General features: G+C 42.1%; 1 protein-coding gene across 3 annotated transcripts in view; it reads right to left on the bottom strand.

The window, feature by feature from the left end:
- Positions 1-7257: 7257 nt before the first annotated feature.
- The window catches only part of HIBADH (3-hydroxyisobutyrate dehydrogenase), a 95236-nt gene continuing 86312 nt past the window's right edge, over positions 7258-16181 (bottom strand). For all 3 annotated transcript variants that reach the window (XM_068152378.1, XM_068152379.1, XM_068152380.1), the window contains 2 exons: positions 13832-13988; positions 7258-8226 (listed from right to left, as the gene is read on the bottom strand). In XM_068152378.1, the coding sequence (XP_068008479.1) occupies positions 8068-8226; positions 13832-13988 (316 nt within the window). In that variant the 3' untranslated portion in view covers positions 7258-8067. The remainder of the gene's footprint in view (positions 8227-13831; positions 13989-16181) is intronic.

Here is a 16181-nt window from a genome sequence, read left to right as displayed (position 1 = left end):
GCTGCAGCATCCAATACATGAGCCTACTAAATATTCACCATTGAAAGCTTTCAGGCTCTATAGACATAGAATAACATGACTGGAAAGCAACAGTGACCTACTATTGCTAGCCACAAACTAGCCAGCTCAGGTACTGTAAACAGCCTATCTACACAGCCCTGCTGCCCCAGTATTTACCCAGCTTCACAGGAAAGCCTCTGGTACTAGGAGCTGCAGATATGCCAAAAAGCTAGCTTACAACTGGCTCAGGTATACCTGCAACTAGTAATTATGGCCCAGTTAAATGGTTTTGAAGAAAGCACTCAGAACAAAGTAGACAGCTCAGAGATTTGAAGAAATATTCTTTAAATTATTTTCCACATCACTTGCTTCCCCACAGCTGCTGGTGCTAGAAGTTGCCTGCATAAATCCAAGCTAGCCTTGTCATGTGTCTCAAACTGGAAGACAGACAGCAGCAACACTTAATTCTGGCCAAAAAAAACCTTGTATCCCACCACGTTTGCAGGATCTTGGTTTTGTTTTACTTGCCTGGTTCCTCCTGTAAATTTCAACAAGACAAAATACATTTGATTTAGTTTCTAAAAGTACTGTAAAGGACTGAAATGTACTGTAAAAGCATTTGCATGTCTTTCAAGGGTAGCTGCATTTCAGGTTCATGCAAAACATCTTTTTATCAGCTGTATTTAAGTCATTGCCATGGAGCCCTCCAAGTCTTTGTGAAATTAGTGAGCTTCATAAAACCTTTGTTAGCACATTTATTATCTCCACACACAGCATCTACCAAAATGAACACTGTCATCACTAACAGAGGCTTAGCAAAAGTGAATGAAGAAACAGACTGAGTTATCTCTGACCTCAAATGAAAACCCAGACCTCGCCTTGTGGCCGAGGTCAAAAGAAGAGGTGGGTGCAAGTGCAGAAAGAGCTAGATGGATTTGAATTACACAGTAGTTATTACAAGACATTTAGTACTTTGGAAAGGTTTATCCACCTGCTTCTGTTTACAAGCCATGCTGAATGCCAACCCCCCCCAAGAAAACCACTGCCACATGGATACCTCTTTCCATGTCATACAGCCAGTGCACACACCAAGCATGAAATTATTAATTCTCTGTCCACCTAAGGAAACTTTGTAACTGTTGCTATTATTCTTCTTGGGAAAAAACCCAAACAAACAAACCAAACCAAACCCCCCAAAACCCAAAAACCAAGTAACTGTGCCAGCAGGCAGGACAGGATGCAACAAATCACATGTAGGGAGCTTCAAATCTTAAAAGCACCAGCAGCATTTAAAGCCCACGGCATCCGTTATGCTGTTGCACAGAATCGCAGACATCCTTGACACTGAAAGCTTGAGCTTTTCAAAAGCATCATTCATTCCAATTTGCAGATGCTGAACAAACTTTCTCCCACTACTGAAATACAATTTTTTTTCAGCTTTGCAAGGCTTGCAGTAAAAGCTTCAAGAACTTGAGAAGCAAATAAGAAAGCTTTCCCTCTGCAAGGCTCCTAAACTTTGAGGTCTTAGCAAAACTTCAGTTTAAAACACTGCAGAAAGCCCTAGCCAGGGGCACCAAAAAAACCCCAACACATGAGGTTTCTAAACAGCTTCAAAGTTTCCTCAACTTATGCCCAGTCTTGTGAAGTCAGACAATATTCTCAGCTTTTCTTCAGAAAGCTGAATCACATGTAGGTGTTTTTTTTCTTTATTCTAATGCAGGATGATGATGATGTAAAGACAAACCAAACCCAACAGGTATCACAACAAATCAAATCAGTACCTTCAGAGTTGTGCCTGGATAGACTTGGTTTTACAAGTCAAGCTGGTAGACTGGAAGTATAGAAAGACATCTACTGCATTATATAGAGTAGCCCTTGTAGGAAGGTAGCCTTCTCTGCTTGTTCCAGGGGTGGCCCCAGGCTTTCTATTCCATAAACTGGTTAATAAAATCTTCTTGGGGGAAAGAGCTGAAAGATTTCAACAGCTGAAAAGACAGGTAGCTCTGTTCTCAGGCAGGCACAAACAGCAGCTATTCTGTTCCCCTCAGCATCTATCTCATCCACTGTAGGATAAGGCTGGGATGGAGACTGGCAGTATCAACTTTACCAGCTCATGCTGGCTCCTTCCTTCCTTCCACAGCCACCATCTCAATTTCTCATAACCCTGATGACAGTAATGTGGCACAATCCTTGCCCCACTGATGGGCTTGGCCTCCTCCAGAGCTACATCACAGAATCATAGAATTGTTAGGGTTGGAAGGAACCTCAAGGATCATCTAGTTCCAACCCCCTTTGCCATGGATAGGGACACCTCACACTACATCAGGTTGCTCAGAGACACATCCATCCTGTCTTTAAAAACCTCCAGGGATGAGGCTTCTACCACCTCCTTGGGCAACCTGTTCCAGTGTCTCACCACTCTCATGGGGAAGAACTTCTTCCTAACATCCAATCTGAATCTACCCATCTATTTTTTTTTCCTCATTCCCCCTAGTCCTATCACTACCTGACACCCTAAAAAGTCCCTCCCCAGCTTTCTTGTAGGCCCTCTTCAGATACTGGAAGGCTACAAATAGGTCTCCTTGGAGCCTTCTCTTCTCCAGACTGAACAGCCCCAACTTGCTCCGTCTGTCCTCATAGGAGAGGAGCTCCATCCCTCTGATCATCCTTGTGGCCCCTCTCTGGACACCTTCCAGCACATCCAGATCCTTCTTGTAACAAGGGCTCCAGAACTGGACACAGTACTCCAGGTGGGGTCTCACCAGAGTGGAATAGAGGGAGCGAATCACCTCCCTCACTGGCTGGCCACACTTCGCTTGATGCAGCCCAGGATCTGGTTGACTTTCTGGGCTGCAAGTACACACTGGTGGCTCATGTTGAGCTCCTCATCCACCAGCACCCTTAAATCCTTTTCTTCAGGGCTGCTCTCAAGCCAGTCACTGCCCAGCCACATCTGCACTGGAATCACACAGGCATTCAATGCACCCAGTGAGATCCTGGCAGCATTCTACTTAATGGTGAATTTCCCATTGATTAAAGCAGAGCCAGAATATCACGTAGAATACTGTTCCTTGCTCAGAATTTCTCCTCTTTCTCCTGAGGCTTGTAAGAGCCATAAATAAAGTTAAAGCAATATAGTACTCAGCAGTTTTAATAGAAAGGCCTCATCTGTTAAACAACCACCAAAAATAGTTGCTTTAAGATTGGTTATACTGAATCATAAATAAGGCTGCTTAGGATTTCTCCTTTTCTAAAACCATCAGTGCTTTTTATTGGTTGTCAATGTTTTCCTGTTAGTCAATAAATGGCATTTGATATAGGTAAGTTTCCAAAGTAAGCACGATGGGAGGGCTAGTTTAACATTTAAACTAGTTGAAAAAGAAGTTACCTCAAGTTTCCCTTTGGGACATTTACAAAATATGCAGTTCATTTGTGGCACCTAATTTGTGCGTGTGTGTGTGTGTAACAGGAGGTAATTAGTGTAGAAATTCTACCAATTTTGCAGTCTTTTCTGTTCAACAAATTAGTTTTCCACACCTGTTTTGGGCAATGACAATAGCTTGAGTACTTGCTTAATTTATGAATCATGACAGAGCACTGTATCGCAGTACCACAGTATCACTAAGGTTGGAAGAGACCTCGAGGATCATCGAGTCCAACCTGTCACCACAGACCTCATGACTAGACCATGGCACCAAGTGCCACGTCCAATCCCCTCTTGAACACCTCCAGGGACAGTGAGTCCACCACCTCCCTGGGCAGCCCATTCCAATGAATGAACTCTCTCAGTGAAGAACTTTCTCCTCACCTTGAGCCTAAACTTCCCCTGGTGCAGCTTGAGACTGTGTCCTCTTGTTCTGGTGCTGGTTGCCTGAGAGAAGAGACCAAGCCTTTCCTGGCTACAACCTCCCTTCAGGTAGTTGTAGAGACCAATGAGGTCACCCCTGAGCCTCCTCTTCTCCAGGCTAAATTTCCACAGACCAGAAGCATACCCCAAGCAAAAGGTACATTTACATACCCATGGCACATGCAGAATAGCCATGGCTAGCATGAATATCACCACCATTATATGTACCCAGTTTCAGAGTATTCCTCTGCAAAATTGTGTGTGTGTGGGGCCAAAAAGTGTATTCTAATACAAATTATAGTACTGGCTTTAGGTATTGGACATTATTAAAGGTTTCCAGGCACTTTCCATAATAAGACTTGTTTAAAAAGTAATTTCTAACTCTGCCAAACTAACTGCTTGTTCTAAAAACTTTACATGCTGGCTGGCTGCCCTGGAGCTGGGGTTTTTGGGGTTTGGGGTTTTTGTTTGTTTGTTTTAATTTCAGCCAAGATCCTCCTCCAAGAAGGAGACCACAGAACATTCTGATGGTCTGCCAACACAGCACTAGGGCAGCCTTTCCTCCAACTCGAGCAAACGTTGTGTTGCAGTAGGAATGTAAAATTTGATCAGAGGTTGTGGGGAGTGGAGGAGAAAAGAACCCCACCAAGCATAAACTGCAAGACTACAAGATTTTGGGAGGAGATGAAAATAACAACAAAGTTTCTACATGTTTAACAGAGGCTCTATGATTTCAGAAGGTAACAGCTTCAAAGAATGTGTCTGAGTGTTTTGTCTCCCCTCATGGCTCCAAATACCTACACAGGCATATAATGCCTTCAGAGAGCAAATGATTATGCCTTCTGCAAGCCTAGGGTGACAGGAAAATCCACATTTGTGAGTAAGAAAGACTGGATGAGGCACTTAGTGCCATGGTCTAGCTGATTAGTTAGGGTTGGGTGATCAGTTGGACTTGATCTTGGGACATCTTTTCCAACCTGGTTGATTCTGTGACTCTGTAAACCCAGTGCTACCAGCAAACACATTCATAGCATACTACAGGCAGGGATGGACAGTAAAAGGAACCACATCTCAGCAGTCCTGCAAATGCCAGTCAGATCTCCAAGTCAAACACAGAGGAGACAAATTAAGCAGGACTGTCCTGCAATTTCTTACCTCATCATCCATTTGGAAACTTTCAGATGAACAGGAATCCTACTGACCTCAAATTAACAAAGAGACTAGATCTGTCCCCTGTGTTATGAAGCAGGGGTTCCATAGGAAAAAATGTTACAGGAGGTGCTCTTGTGAACCATACATCTGCAACTATATTTCCATGTTTCCCCATCTTCCAGGAACCACTTGAGTGGTTGCCTTTGCCATTTCAATAGACTTTTACTGCAGGCAGTTTTATGTCTCATTGCTGAATTAATGCAATCCTGTAGAAACAGCAGTTTTATCCAAACAGTTTCTTTACAAGTCAGATTGCTCCCAGTAGTCCTATGCTTACATATGACCCAGAATATCCTAGAACAGCAAAGAGTTTTCAAAGAAAACTGAAAAGATCAACCAGTACTGTTTAATGACACGTGGGTGATGTCTTAAAATATCATGTCTATGTTCTCAGAGGATCATTCACAGACTTGAGCTAACTGAAGCACCCAATTTTGTTACCTAGATGTGCATATATAAGAATCACAGCATCACCAAGGTTGGAAGAGACCTCAAAGATCACCAAGTCCAACCTGTCACCACAGACCTCATGACTAGACCATGGCACCAAGTGCCACGTCCAATCCCCTCTTGAACACCTCCAGGGATGGTGACTCCACCACCTCCCCAGGCAGCCCCTCAAAACGGGAATGCAAATGCATAATTGGCCATTAAGCTGTGTCAGTTTCAGGCTGATGCCCAGGAAATTGTCCACAGATTGAGTGGGAAGTGGTAGAATGTAAATAATTTACCATTGGAGGTAAAACAAAAATGATTCTAAGGTCTGAATAATCCCAGTAGTCTCATAACTAACATAAAGTTAGCTGTGTAAACTAACTTTTTCTCTCTTTCTCATCGCTTTGCTCTAGCTGATACTGGCTGGTGGCTTTTGGCTTGGCTGCTGCTGACCTTGGCTGTGTTCTTATTGCGGCTAACAAGCTTTTCTCCTCTTTTTTCCCCCCCTTGTCGAGGGGTGAAGAGGGGGAAGCTATTGGCAGTCCCCCTGGTTTTGCCCAGGGGGGTTCTTGTGTTGTTTATAAATTGCAACTACCTGTAAATATTGTATATTCTGTACATATTCATTGCATTTCATATTTCTAGGATTTTAGTGTCTTTGTAAATGCAGCTTCATTTGCTTCCAACTGAGCTGGTCTGGCAAATTTTATTTTGGGGGATAATTCTCTCAGATTAGCTGGGGGTTGGAATTTCAACCTACCACATAACTCTACAACTCTACTCCCTCTACAACTACCTGAAAGGTGGTTGTAGCCAGGAAGGGGTTGGTCGCTTCTCCCAGGCAACCAGCACCAGAACAAGGGGACACAGACTCAAGCTGCACCAGGGGAAGTTTAGGCTCAAGGTGAGGAGAAAGATCTTCACTGAGAGAGTCATTATTCATTGGAATGGGCTGCCCAGGGAGGTGGTGGAGTCACCGTCCCTGGAAGTGTTCAAGAGGGGATTGGATGTGGCACTTAGTGCCATGGTTTAGTCATGAGGTCTGTGGTGACAGGTTGGACTCGATCATCCTTAAGGTCTCTTCCAACCTTAGTTATACTGTGATACTGTGATACTGTGATAAGCTTAGAGCCTGCAAGTGAGTCTGAATGTGAGTGGTTCTAGTGAGCTCAACGAGAGTGTATTGATAAAGCAGAGTGTGTACCTGTATGATTGCAAGACCAAGGAGACAGTGAATGGTTAAATGACTACACAGTCTCAGGCTGCGCCAGGGGAGGTTCAGGCTGGAGGTCAGGAGGAAGTTTTACACAGAGAGAGTGATTGCCCACTGGAATGGGCTGCCCAGGGAGGTGGTGGAGTCACCTTCACTGGAGGTGTTCAGGAGGAGACTTGATAGGGTGCTTGGTGCCATGGGTTAGTTGATTAGGTGGTGTTGGATGATAGGTTGGACGCAATGATCTTGAAGGTCTCTTCCAACCTGGTCTATTCTATTCTTCTATTCTATTCTATTCTATTCTATTCTATTCTATTCTATTCTATTCTATTCTATTCTATTCTATTCTATTCTATTCTATTCTATTCTATTCTATATGCAAATATATAATCATCTGCATTTCACAAATGCTTTTGAAGAGCTTGGGTGTGCAAGATAACCTGTAGAAAACCAAGCAAATGAAAAAAATCAGACCACTTAGTACAGGTTTTTCATTAGCTGTATGTAACACAAGAGTCCATGAAAAGAAGAAGCAAAATGTCAACCGGCATTGTGTTTAGCAGTATAGATTTTTATTTCTTTTCAAAATAATGGGGTTTGTTTAGATTTAAAGTACTTAAAAACAAATGTACAGTTTGTTAGAAGCTCTAGTATGTGCTGCTCTTGAGTTCTGAGAATGTGTGACAGAATACAAGAAAATATAAAAGTGGGTTAGCAAAATACAACAACGGAGCTTTACGTGAGGGACGCACACTCTCTGTCACTTTAACTCTAAGTCTATCAGGTAAATATGCTGTAACAGCTCTCCACTTGGGAAAATGTGCCTATAAACTTCATCTCATGGCTAGTAGGTCCAAGGAGGGGGGGGAGGAAGAAAAAAATCCACCTTGAGCTGCGTTTCTTCACTGAACAAATCTTCCCTTTTCCCATATTCATGTTTAATAGATCACTACATATCATAAAATCACTATGCAACATTCTCCTGCTACCCAATCTTCACCTAAGTTTGCAGCCACAATGTCAGCTATGTTATATGTAAGTGTTTCATAAAAAAATATTCATTTATTGCATCTGGTGAAAAAAACCAACAACCACCAACTTTGATGGTTATTAAAAAGAAGAAAGAGAAAAGAAAAAGAAATGACTGTTTGGCAAATTGCCACACAACCTCTTCCTCTGGCTTGCTTCTGTTCCAAGATTCATGAAAACAAACCGAAACATGGAGTTCATTGTGTTCTAGACAACCAAAGATGATTAGTCTGTACGGGATCAGGATGTACAGTATTTGATTAAACCCATATACACTTCTCAAGCTATAAGGATAAAAAAACGTGGCCTGTGTCCATTTCCAAAAGACAACTCACAACGATTCCTCTTCGCGTAAAAACTGGAACACAGCTGAGAAGTCTTTCAGGGCATAGCCTTTTGCACACATCATCCTGTAGATCTGATGTGCCTGGGATCCCAAAGGAACTGGTGTCTTCGTGTTGGTGGCAGAAATCTGGGCCAAGCCAAGATCCTGTGGGAAGGGAGAAGAGGGAAGAAGAGGACAGAGTGGAAGAATGGAAGGAAAGAAAAAGAGAAAAATCAGGGGAGAAACCAGGATATAAATAGCCATGTACATATTATAGGTTATTTGGCTTCCATTTTGAAGAGAACTCTACTGCCAACAAACACAACACTCCAGCCTTAAAACTGCAGTGCTGCTGGCAGAAGGGAGTCTTGTTTAGTTTTTCATTTTTAAAACAATAACTAAATGTTTTTCAAGAGAACAACCCTAACCTTTGCAAGGCAAGCAACCTCCTTCAGGACAGGACAGGAGGAATTTTAATATTCTAGGTCACTATGTAAGCTGTCAGCAAGTCTCAGACTCTTGTTGCCCACTTTGTTATGTCATCTTGAAAAAAATAACATTTCCTTGACTATTCATCACTTAAGCATCGGCTCTAATGGTATAATTTTCTTCTTTGGGCAAGAGGATATCTTGCTTCCTACAATCAGGTTAAAAACCAAGCAGGAGGGATTTGAATAACAACAAAATTGAAGCCACTTAGCATACATATACTTGCTGTAATGTGACCAGTTATTGGCAAAATGAGAGGCACAGGACACTTGGTGAATATGAATCATTTGCAGCCTAACTGGAAGGATGTATTAAAGAATTCCTTAGGGGACTTGGGTCTGCTACAACTCAAAGTTTTCTTTAATGACTGAAGGTAAAGGGGTATGGAGAAGAACTACACTGCATTTTTAAACACTAAATTTGGGGCAAGAAAAGGAGGGGAGATTGCAAAGGGGATGAATTTGAAATCTGTCCTCCAAGAGCCCTTGGTCAACTGCAGCTACAATCTGAAATAAATAGGACAGACTTGAAAGGCAGTGACTAGCCATAGTAACCTAGAAACGGCTGCACAGGATGCTGGACAGAAATGGCAAGCTAAGCTGAAGGCTGCCTTGACTTCTAAGTTGAGTCAGACATGAAACCATCTGAAGAATGAAAAGCTAACCAGGGCCTGGATGTAAAAGCAGATCTCTTGTCTAAGTATGAAAGTAATGCCTGCACTTGAGGTTAGAATCATAGAACCGTTTACGTTGGAACAGACCTCTAAGATCATCAAGTCCAACCATCAACCTAACAACCCAATGCCACCATGCCAAATAAACAATGTCCTGAAGTGCCATGTCTATATATGCCTTTTGAACACCTCCAAGGATGGCGACTTCACCATCTCCCCGGTCAGCCTGTTCCAATACATGACCACTTTTCCAGTAAAGAAATTTCCTTAATATCCAGGTAGACAACATCCACAGACTTTTCCCACAGAAGGAGATGAGGTTGGTCAAACAGAACCATCATTTCAGGAAGCCATGCTGGCTGAGCCTGATCCCCCAGCTGTCCTGCACAGGCTGTGCAAGCACACTCAAGATGAATCACTCCATAATCTTCCCCAGCACCAAGGCAAGGCTGACAGGCCTCTAACTCCCTTTATAAGGTCTTGCTAAAGAAATCTATTTTGCGGTCCACATTTCAAGGAGGTTGCAAAAGAACCTCTCAAGTGTTACTAGGAAATGCCTGGACTTCCTGTCCATCCAGGACCATGATGGTTTAGTTAAAAAAAAACCAAAAGGAAGACAAAAACACTGCAAATTCTATAAATAAAAGATCTTTGATATGGAAGAACTGAGAGACTATAGGTACTGCTGAGAGCACCTTTGGCTTCTCAAGGATGACTTACAAGACAGGTCTTTACTTTCTGTGTGTCTGGATTTGAATTAGCACAAGGAAATTCAAGATCTTACTCCACTCTCTAAATGTCACTTTGATCTGTAAATCGGCTCTATAAAGGTCATTCTGATACAAATCAGAATTATAGTTACTCTTCCTATTACCCTCGAATGACTTCAAGATCTAGGAAAACGGGAAAATCCTGTGTATCAGATGTCAGAGGATCTGAAATACTCTGCATCTGCATCAGTGCAGATCACTCCTTCTTGTCTAGCCATTCTGTTGAAAGACTGATGACCTGACAAATCCAGGAACAGTTACTTGAACTTCACTTACAGTAAGTTATTCAATGACAATATCCTAGCCTTTTCCAAACTCTATGAAAGGTGTTGCTATATTATTAAACAAAGCTTTAATCATGTCATGGAATAATAGTAGAAGGGCAAAAATCATCTAACTTTTAGTCACTAAAGGTGCTTGGGTTTTGCAGTAGTGATTGTGATCTATTTCTCTCTGAAGGGACATTCACAGAAAAAAATATCTCTGTAAATTCTGACTAGCCTGAAAGCACAGAGACAATTTCATAAAGCAGGTCCTGATCACTTTAATAGTGAGACTCTGGCTCTAAGACAATTGAGACATAGTAATAATTAAATGGACAAGGACTCCTGACTCCAAAGCCAAGGAAGGATGTTGCTTGTAAATGTCATTCCATAAATTAGAGCTTTGGAATTAAAAAACAAGCAAACAAAATTTTAAGTAAGTCCTAGCTTTAGCTTCAAATTGTGAAGTATTTTGCACCTTCTCTCTTGAGACTGGAGAGTCCTTGGGTGAAACAGTACAAAACAGCTCTGAAAGGTGTGTAAAGCTCTACAACCTGAAAGGTGGTTGTAGCCAGGAAGGGGTTGGTCTCTTCTCCCAGGCAACCAGCACAAGAACAAGGGGACACAGTCTCAAGTTGCACCAGGGGAGGTTTAGACTCGAGGTGAGGAGAAAGTTCTTCAATGAGTTCTTCACTGAGCGAGTCGTTAGAATAGAATAGAATAGAATAGAATAAACCAGGTTGGAAGAGACCCTCAACTTCATCACGTCCAACCTATCACCCAACACCACCTAATCAACTAACCCATGCAACCAAGCACCCTGTCAAGTCTCCTCCTGAACACCTCCAGTGACGGTGACTCCACCACCTCCCCGGGCAGTCCATTCCAATGGGTAATCACTCTCTCTGTGTAAAACTTCCTCCTGACCTCCAGCCTGAACTTCCCCTGGTGCAGCCTGAGACTGTGTTCATCATTGTTCATCATTGGAATGTGCTGCCCAGGGAGGTGGTGGAGTCACCATCCCTGGAGGTGTTAAAGAGGGGATTAGACGTGGCACTTGGTGCCATGGTCTAGTCATGAGGTCTGTGGTGACAGGTTGGACTCGATGATCCTCAAGGTCTCTTCCAACCTTAGTTATGCTGTGATACTGTGAAAGAAATTTGCTCTTTGCTGACCCTTTTGGAAAAGCATGGTTTATGGTCTCTCTCATACTCTCTGGAACTGACAAATTCTTCCAGATGTCTCAACTGTACCAACTATTGTAATCACTTTTTCTCAGTGTGGAACAGGGAAAGAGATTCTCTTTCAGTATCTTTCAGTATATTTCAGTATTTCTTTCAGGTTGGACTTGATGATCTCTGAGGTCTTTTCCAACCTTATTGATTCTATGATTCTATGACCTGCTTCCAGTGCTCACACTGGAAATACCTGGATCCTTAGTTTTATTTTGCAGTTGATGCAAATGAAATTGCCATTCAGAATAAAGCTCAAAGCCTGTCTTGACGTGAGTCAAGATTAGTACGAAATAAACCTAGCTCCTCTCAGGATTCAAAGATGACATTTAATTAGGAACTGTGCTGTGAATAGAAGATGGAACTTCTGGCCTGCAATGCCTTGGACACAAAGATGGGAGAAAGGAAATGAACTACATCCATAAAATGCAAAATCTTTAGAGCAGGTTTCACATTAAGTCGACTAAATTCAGATTTTGAGACTGGAGAGTGTTTCAGAGGTGTCTGACAAACTTTTCTGTGCCAAACACTTAAAATAAGGAACCTCTGGCTTTGTTTGAGAGACACAGTACTGACAAAATTCTTTTATTTCAGAAAGTCTTTGACTTCCACTCTATCTGATATACGAGCAGCAACTTGACATTTAGTGAATGTGTTTAGTCCCTGTGTTACTGAGTCACTCTTTAGTATTTTAATGGCAGAGCATATTGCTCTCAACATCAGGGTTGCATCTACCTCTTTCTCCTTTTCATAAAGCTTTTCTTTTTTCTTAACTGCAAAAGCCTGCTCTGTGTTTCCCAGAAAACAAGCCCCTGAGTTGAACAATTCATGAACTGCACGCACAATATGTCACACACCAGGATGAAACGGATGGCAGCAAAAGTCTTTCCACAAATTAAGCACCAGTGTCTTAAAAGAAGTCAGCACTGCACCAAATAATATCCTGCCCGTGGATCCGCTGTCTTGGCTACTTACTCATTCAAGTAATCTTCCACTTAGATAAAAGAACACAGCACTGTTCAAGAGGCATGAGAGGAATTTAGCGTCTTTCCTTCTTACTAAGGGGATTCTAGCCTGAAGAAGGCACTCTTCAGGACTGACAGGAGAGGCATAGTCAAAAAAGGTGAGCAATAATTACAAACCCCTCTGAGAAACTCTCCTCTTAGTTATCACTGATGCTTTGCAATGAAAAGCTGGCAGTTTAAACAGGCACAAGCCAAGCTGCTAACCCTCCAATGGAAGGATGATCTTTCAAGGCAGCTTCCAGAGGAGATGCAGGCACCTCTTAGAAGTAGTCTGAAAGAATGCTTAATTCCCACTGTAGGTGGAAGAGCTGAAAATAGCCTTACCAGTTGGGAGCACTCACAAATCAGTGTGCCTAAAATCTGTCCTGTGGGAACTGTAATGTCTCCCACAGGACAGTATCCCCATGAAACCAATATTCAGTTTGAAATTATTTCCTGCACTTACATACCTAGATGAGAGATCTCTTCCAGGACTGGTTTTATAATTTACCTTAGGCAATCAATGTGCTAAATGCATAGGTAGTTCAAGAGGGCATAAGTAGTTCAAGAGTCAGAGTTCTGTAGCTCCTTCCTCCAGCTGTGTGTCTCCCTCATCAGTGGGATGCAGAGACCTGACCTGCTTGCCTACTTTCTCTGGCTTCTAAGAGCTTTGCTTTCCTGACCACAGAGCAACTCAGGACACTATTCTTCCTCAAACAGCCAAAACCATGGCAGAAGGTGCAGACTTCTGGTATGTGATGGCTTTAAGTTACAATTTCCTCATGCTGAGAAGGACTTAAAAAACAGATCTCCCACTTCATGGACAAGTAATTTAGGTTACTAGGTTATTACTCATAAGAAGCACTATTTTTACCACCGACAAAGACAATTCAGGAGAGCTCACTGCATGGTGCGGACACCAGTAGAAAATCAGACTGCAGGGCTGGGGGGGAGCAGTGTGTGAGTTCAAATCTGTCTGCTTTCTGCAGACAGGAAGTGGATGCTAGAGGGCATGTCCACAGTTTAAAGTATCTGGAAGAGACTGGGCCCAAAATCTTAGATGCTTATGCCACTTTGCACATTATTAGGTCACCTGGATTTCCCCAAATTGCTCTCTTGATCTTAGTCCCTTAAATTCTAGAGCAATCATGCAAGAGGCTGGAGGCTAAGGGAAAGCTCCCTTCACAACTCATTAATTCAGAGCTATAGTAAGAGGTGGAGTTCTCCTCTCTTCAAGCACCCTTATTTCCCCACAATCATAAATTTTCACTGAGACAAACATTCACTAGAAGCCCAGGGAGAAGAAACTGTGCACATTTTACATGCAAATGTTATGTACCTTCGCCATGAGTGTTGTTCCAAAGCCACCTTGGTAATTATTAGCAGATGGTACTCCTTCCATCACTCCAGGAACAGGGTTGTACGTGTCGCTTGACCAACAGCGACCTGAGCTCATATTTAGGATTTTGGCCAGCAGCTTTGGGTCAAGGCCCAATCTGTCAAAGGTCAAGGAAGAGAAGCGTTAATGTCAAAACGCACAAGACATGGGTGACTTGTTTTATATCTTAAGACCCTACCATCATTTCTCTCCGTTTATTATAAGTCATGAAAAATGACAGAGTATTGATATTGGGGGTAGGGATGCTGTATCTTAAATTAAAGAGCATCAATCCCCCATTTAAGCAGCAGGTTTTGAAAGCTTTTCTTTCCCCTTTTGCACTAAGCGCTCCCCTTCACCTTGCAATTCGAAAGTGCAGGCAAAATAAAGGTCCTCTGAGAACAGTAGTTCCCTTCTGTTTAAATGACTAAAATGCACCCTCTGTTCTGCTACCTCCTGGGTCACATACTTGTTCCTCACATCAAAATTATTACATTCTCTAAAGTTGAACAAAGCAAAAAACTTCACAAGCAAGTGTGGCAGCGTGGCAGCCTTCGTGTGATATGTTCATATGTGAATGTTAGTGCATTGCTGATGCAAGATAATGCAAATCACCCTGCTCTGACAACATGAACAAAAATGCTGCACTTCTCAAAAGAATACTACTATTGTGTACATCTGTGGATTCTTTGCTTTGCTGCTATTAAATCTTCATTATACACTCCTGCTTATGAGGCAAGTCTGCCTCTCACCGTGAGATATGTTATCTATTTGCAAACATATATTATAGTTCTGGGTCAGCCGTTGATAAGGTTACTGATCCTGATAAAGCAATGCTTGTCCAAGTAGAATTGTCATTTGTTCTGTTATGGAGCTGATGGCACATACTGCTGCTCAATGAAGACCCTGAAAGTTCTTCAATATTATAGCAAATTAACCCTCTTATGAATTCACATTTACGTTCACATGAAGTTGCAGGCATAATTTTACACCAATTGCATTTATACCAATGATGAGCAGCAGCAGTTTATCTGTCCCTGCACAAATGTTCAGTTACATTCATGACAAAAAAAGCAAGCAGAGGAATTATCTCCAGTAATGATCCACGAGGAGAAAAATGACATTTTAGAAGGGATAGAAGGGATATATCAAAACCTTCTGTGAAGGTTTTTATGTTAGTACTTACACCACAGCTGTCCACAGCCATGGTGACCCTAACATCACTTCCAGGCACTCAAGGTTTTAATGTGTAGATGAGAAAAGCTCATTACCAATGGAACAGCTGCTAAAACCTGTGTTTATTTATTCCAGTAGGTAGTTCAGATTCTCTAAACTGTATTTAAGATAGCAGTCCCTACTGCATGGTTCCTATTCCCATAATGGCGTGTCTCCTGTAATTCTGCCCCCCTAATGCAAAGCAAGATCACTTTCTGTACCACAAAGGTAGCTTTTCTGCATTACTACTGTGAACTCTTATTAAGGAATTGCTACAGCAGCCCCTGGAATTCAGTGGAAAGTCTCCTGCTGGCCTGAATAGGATCAAGTTTTACTCCCCTCTTTTTTTGTTTTTATTTTTGGACCCTCAGACTCAACAGAATGCTTTCAATGGTGATTTACTTAAAAAAAAAAGGAGAAAAATATTTTCCCAGCACCAATATGTTTTCACAGTATTTAAACTATACTTTTATTTTGCATAGTGCCTCAAAGTCTTGCTCTAAAGGCACTCCGAATAACTGCTTTTAACTGTTGTCATCGTAAAAACCTGCATTGGGAGCAGACAATGCCTGAGCTTCCAAGCACAGGGGTTGCTGTTTTGGCTAAAAGAAATCTCTTGGCTTGTTTGTTTCCTTATCATTGTTACTTCCAGATCACTATTTTTAGCAGTGTGGTGCCTGCTTCTGCTCTATCTAGCTGCATGCAGAGGCCCATAATTACAGCTGCGAGTATACTGCAAGACAGAGAGCTTATTATTTCAAAGTGCATATAACCCTCCCAAAGAATGTCCTTCTCTCTGTTCTAACTACCTCTGGGTGAAAGCATATTTTAAAAGATACATTATACAGGTATGTAAAATATTGTCTGCACTTCATCTGGCATATTTTTGCTCTAGGAAAAGAAAAAGGTAGATAGCGCAAGTTTAAATCGCAGCTTCTTCAGAATTCATTGCTCTTAAACACCATGCAGATTCTTTTCAGGAGACCTGAACCTATTTTTTTCCCCCCTTTCCCCTCCTTTGCAGCAAGTGTATCATTAATAAGAGCAAGTTAGAAGTGCTTTGCATTTCATCTTTCTAAGGATTCGTCCACTGGTG

This window comes from Melanerpes formicivorus, unplaced genomic scaffold (genome assembly GCF_026170545.1).
Source record: "Melanerpes formicivorus ecotype bairdi unplaced genomic scaffold, bMelFor1.0.p_v2 SCAF_23, whole genome shotgun sequence".
In the NCBI taxonomy this organism is placed as follows: Eukaryota; Metazoa; Chordata; class Aves; order Piciformes; family Picidae; genus Melanerpes; species Melanerpes formicivorus.
This window is presented reverse-complemented; position numbering and strand designations above follow the sequence as displayed.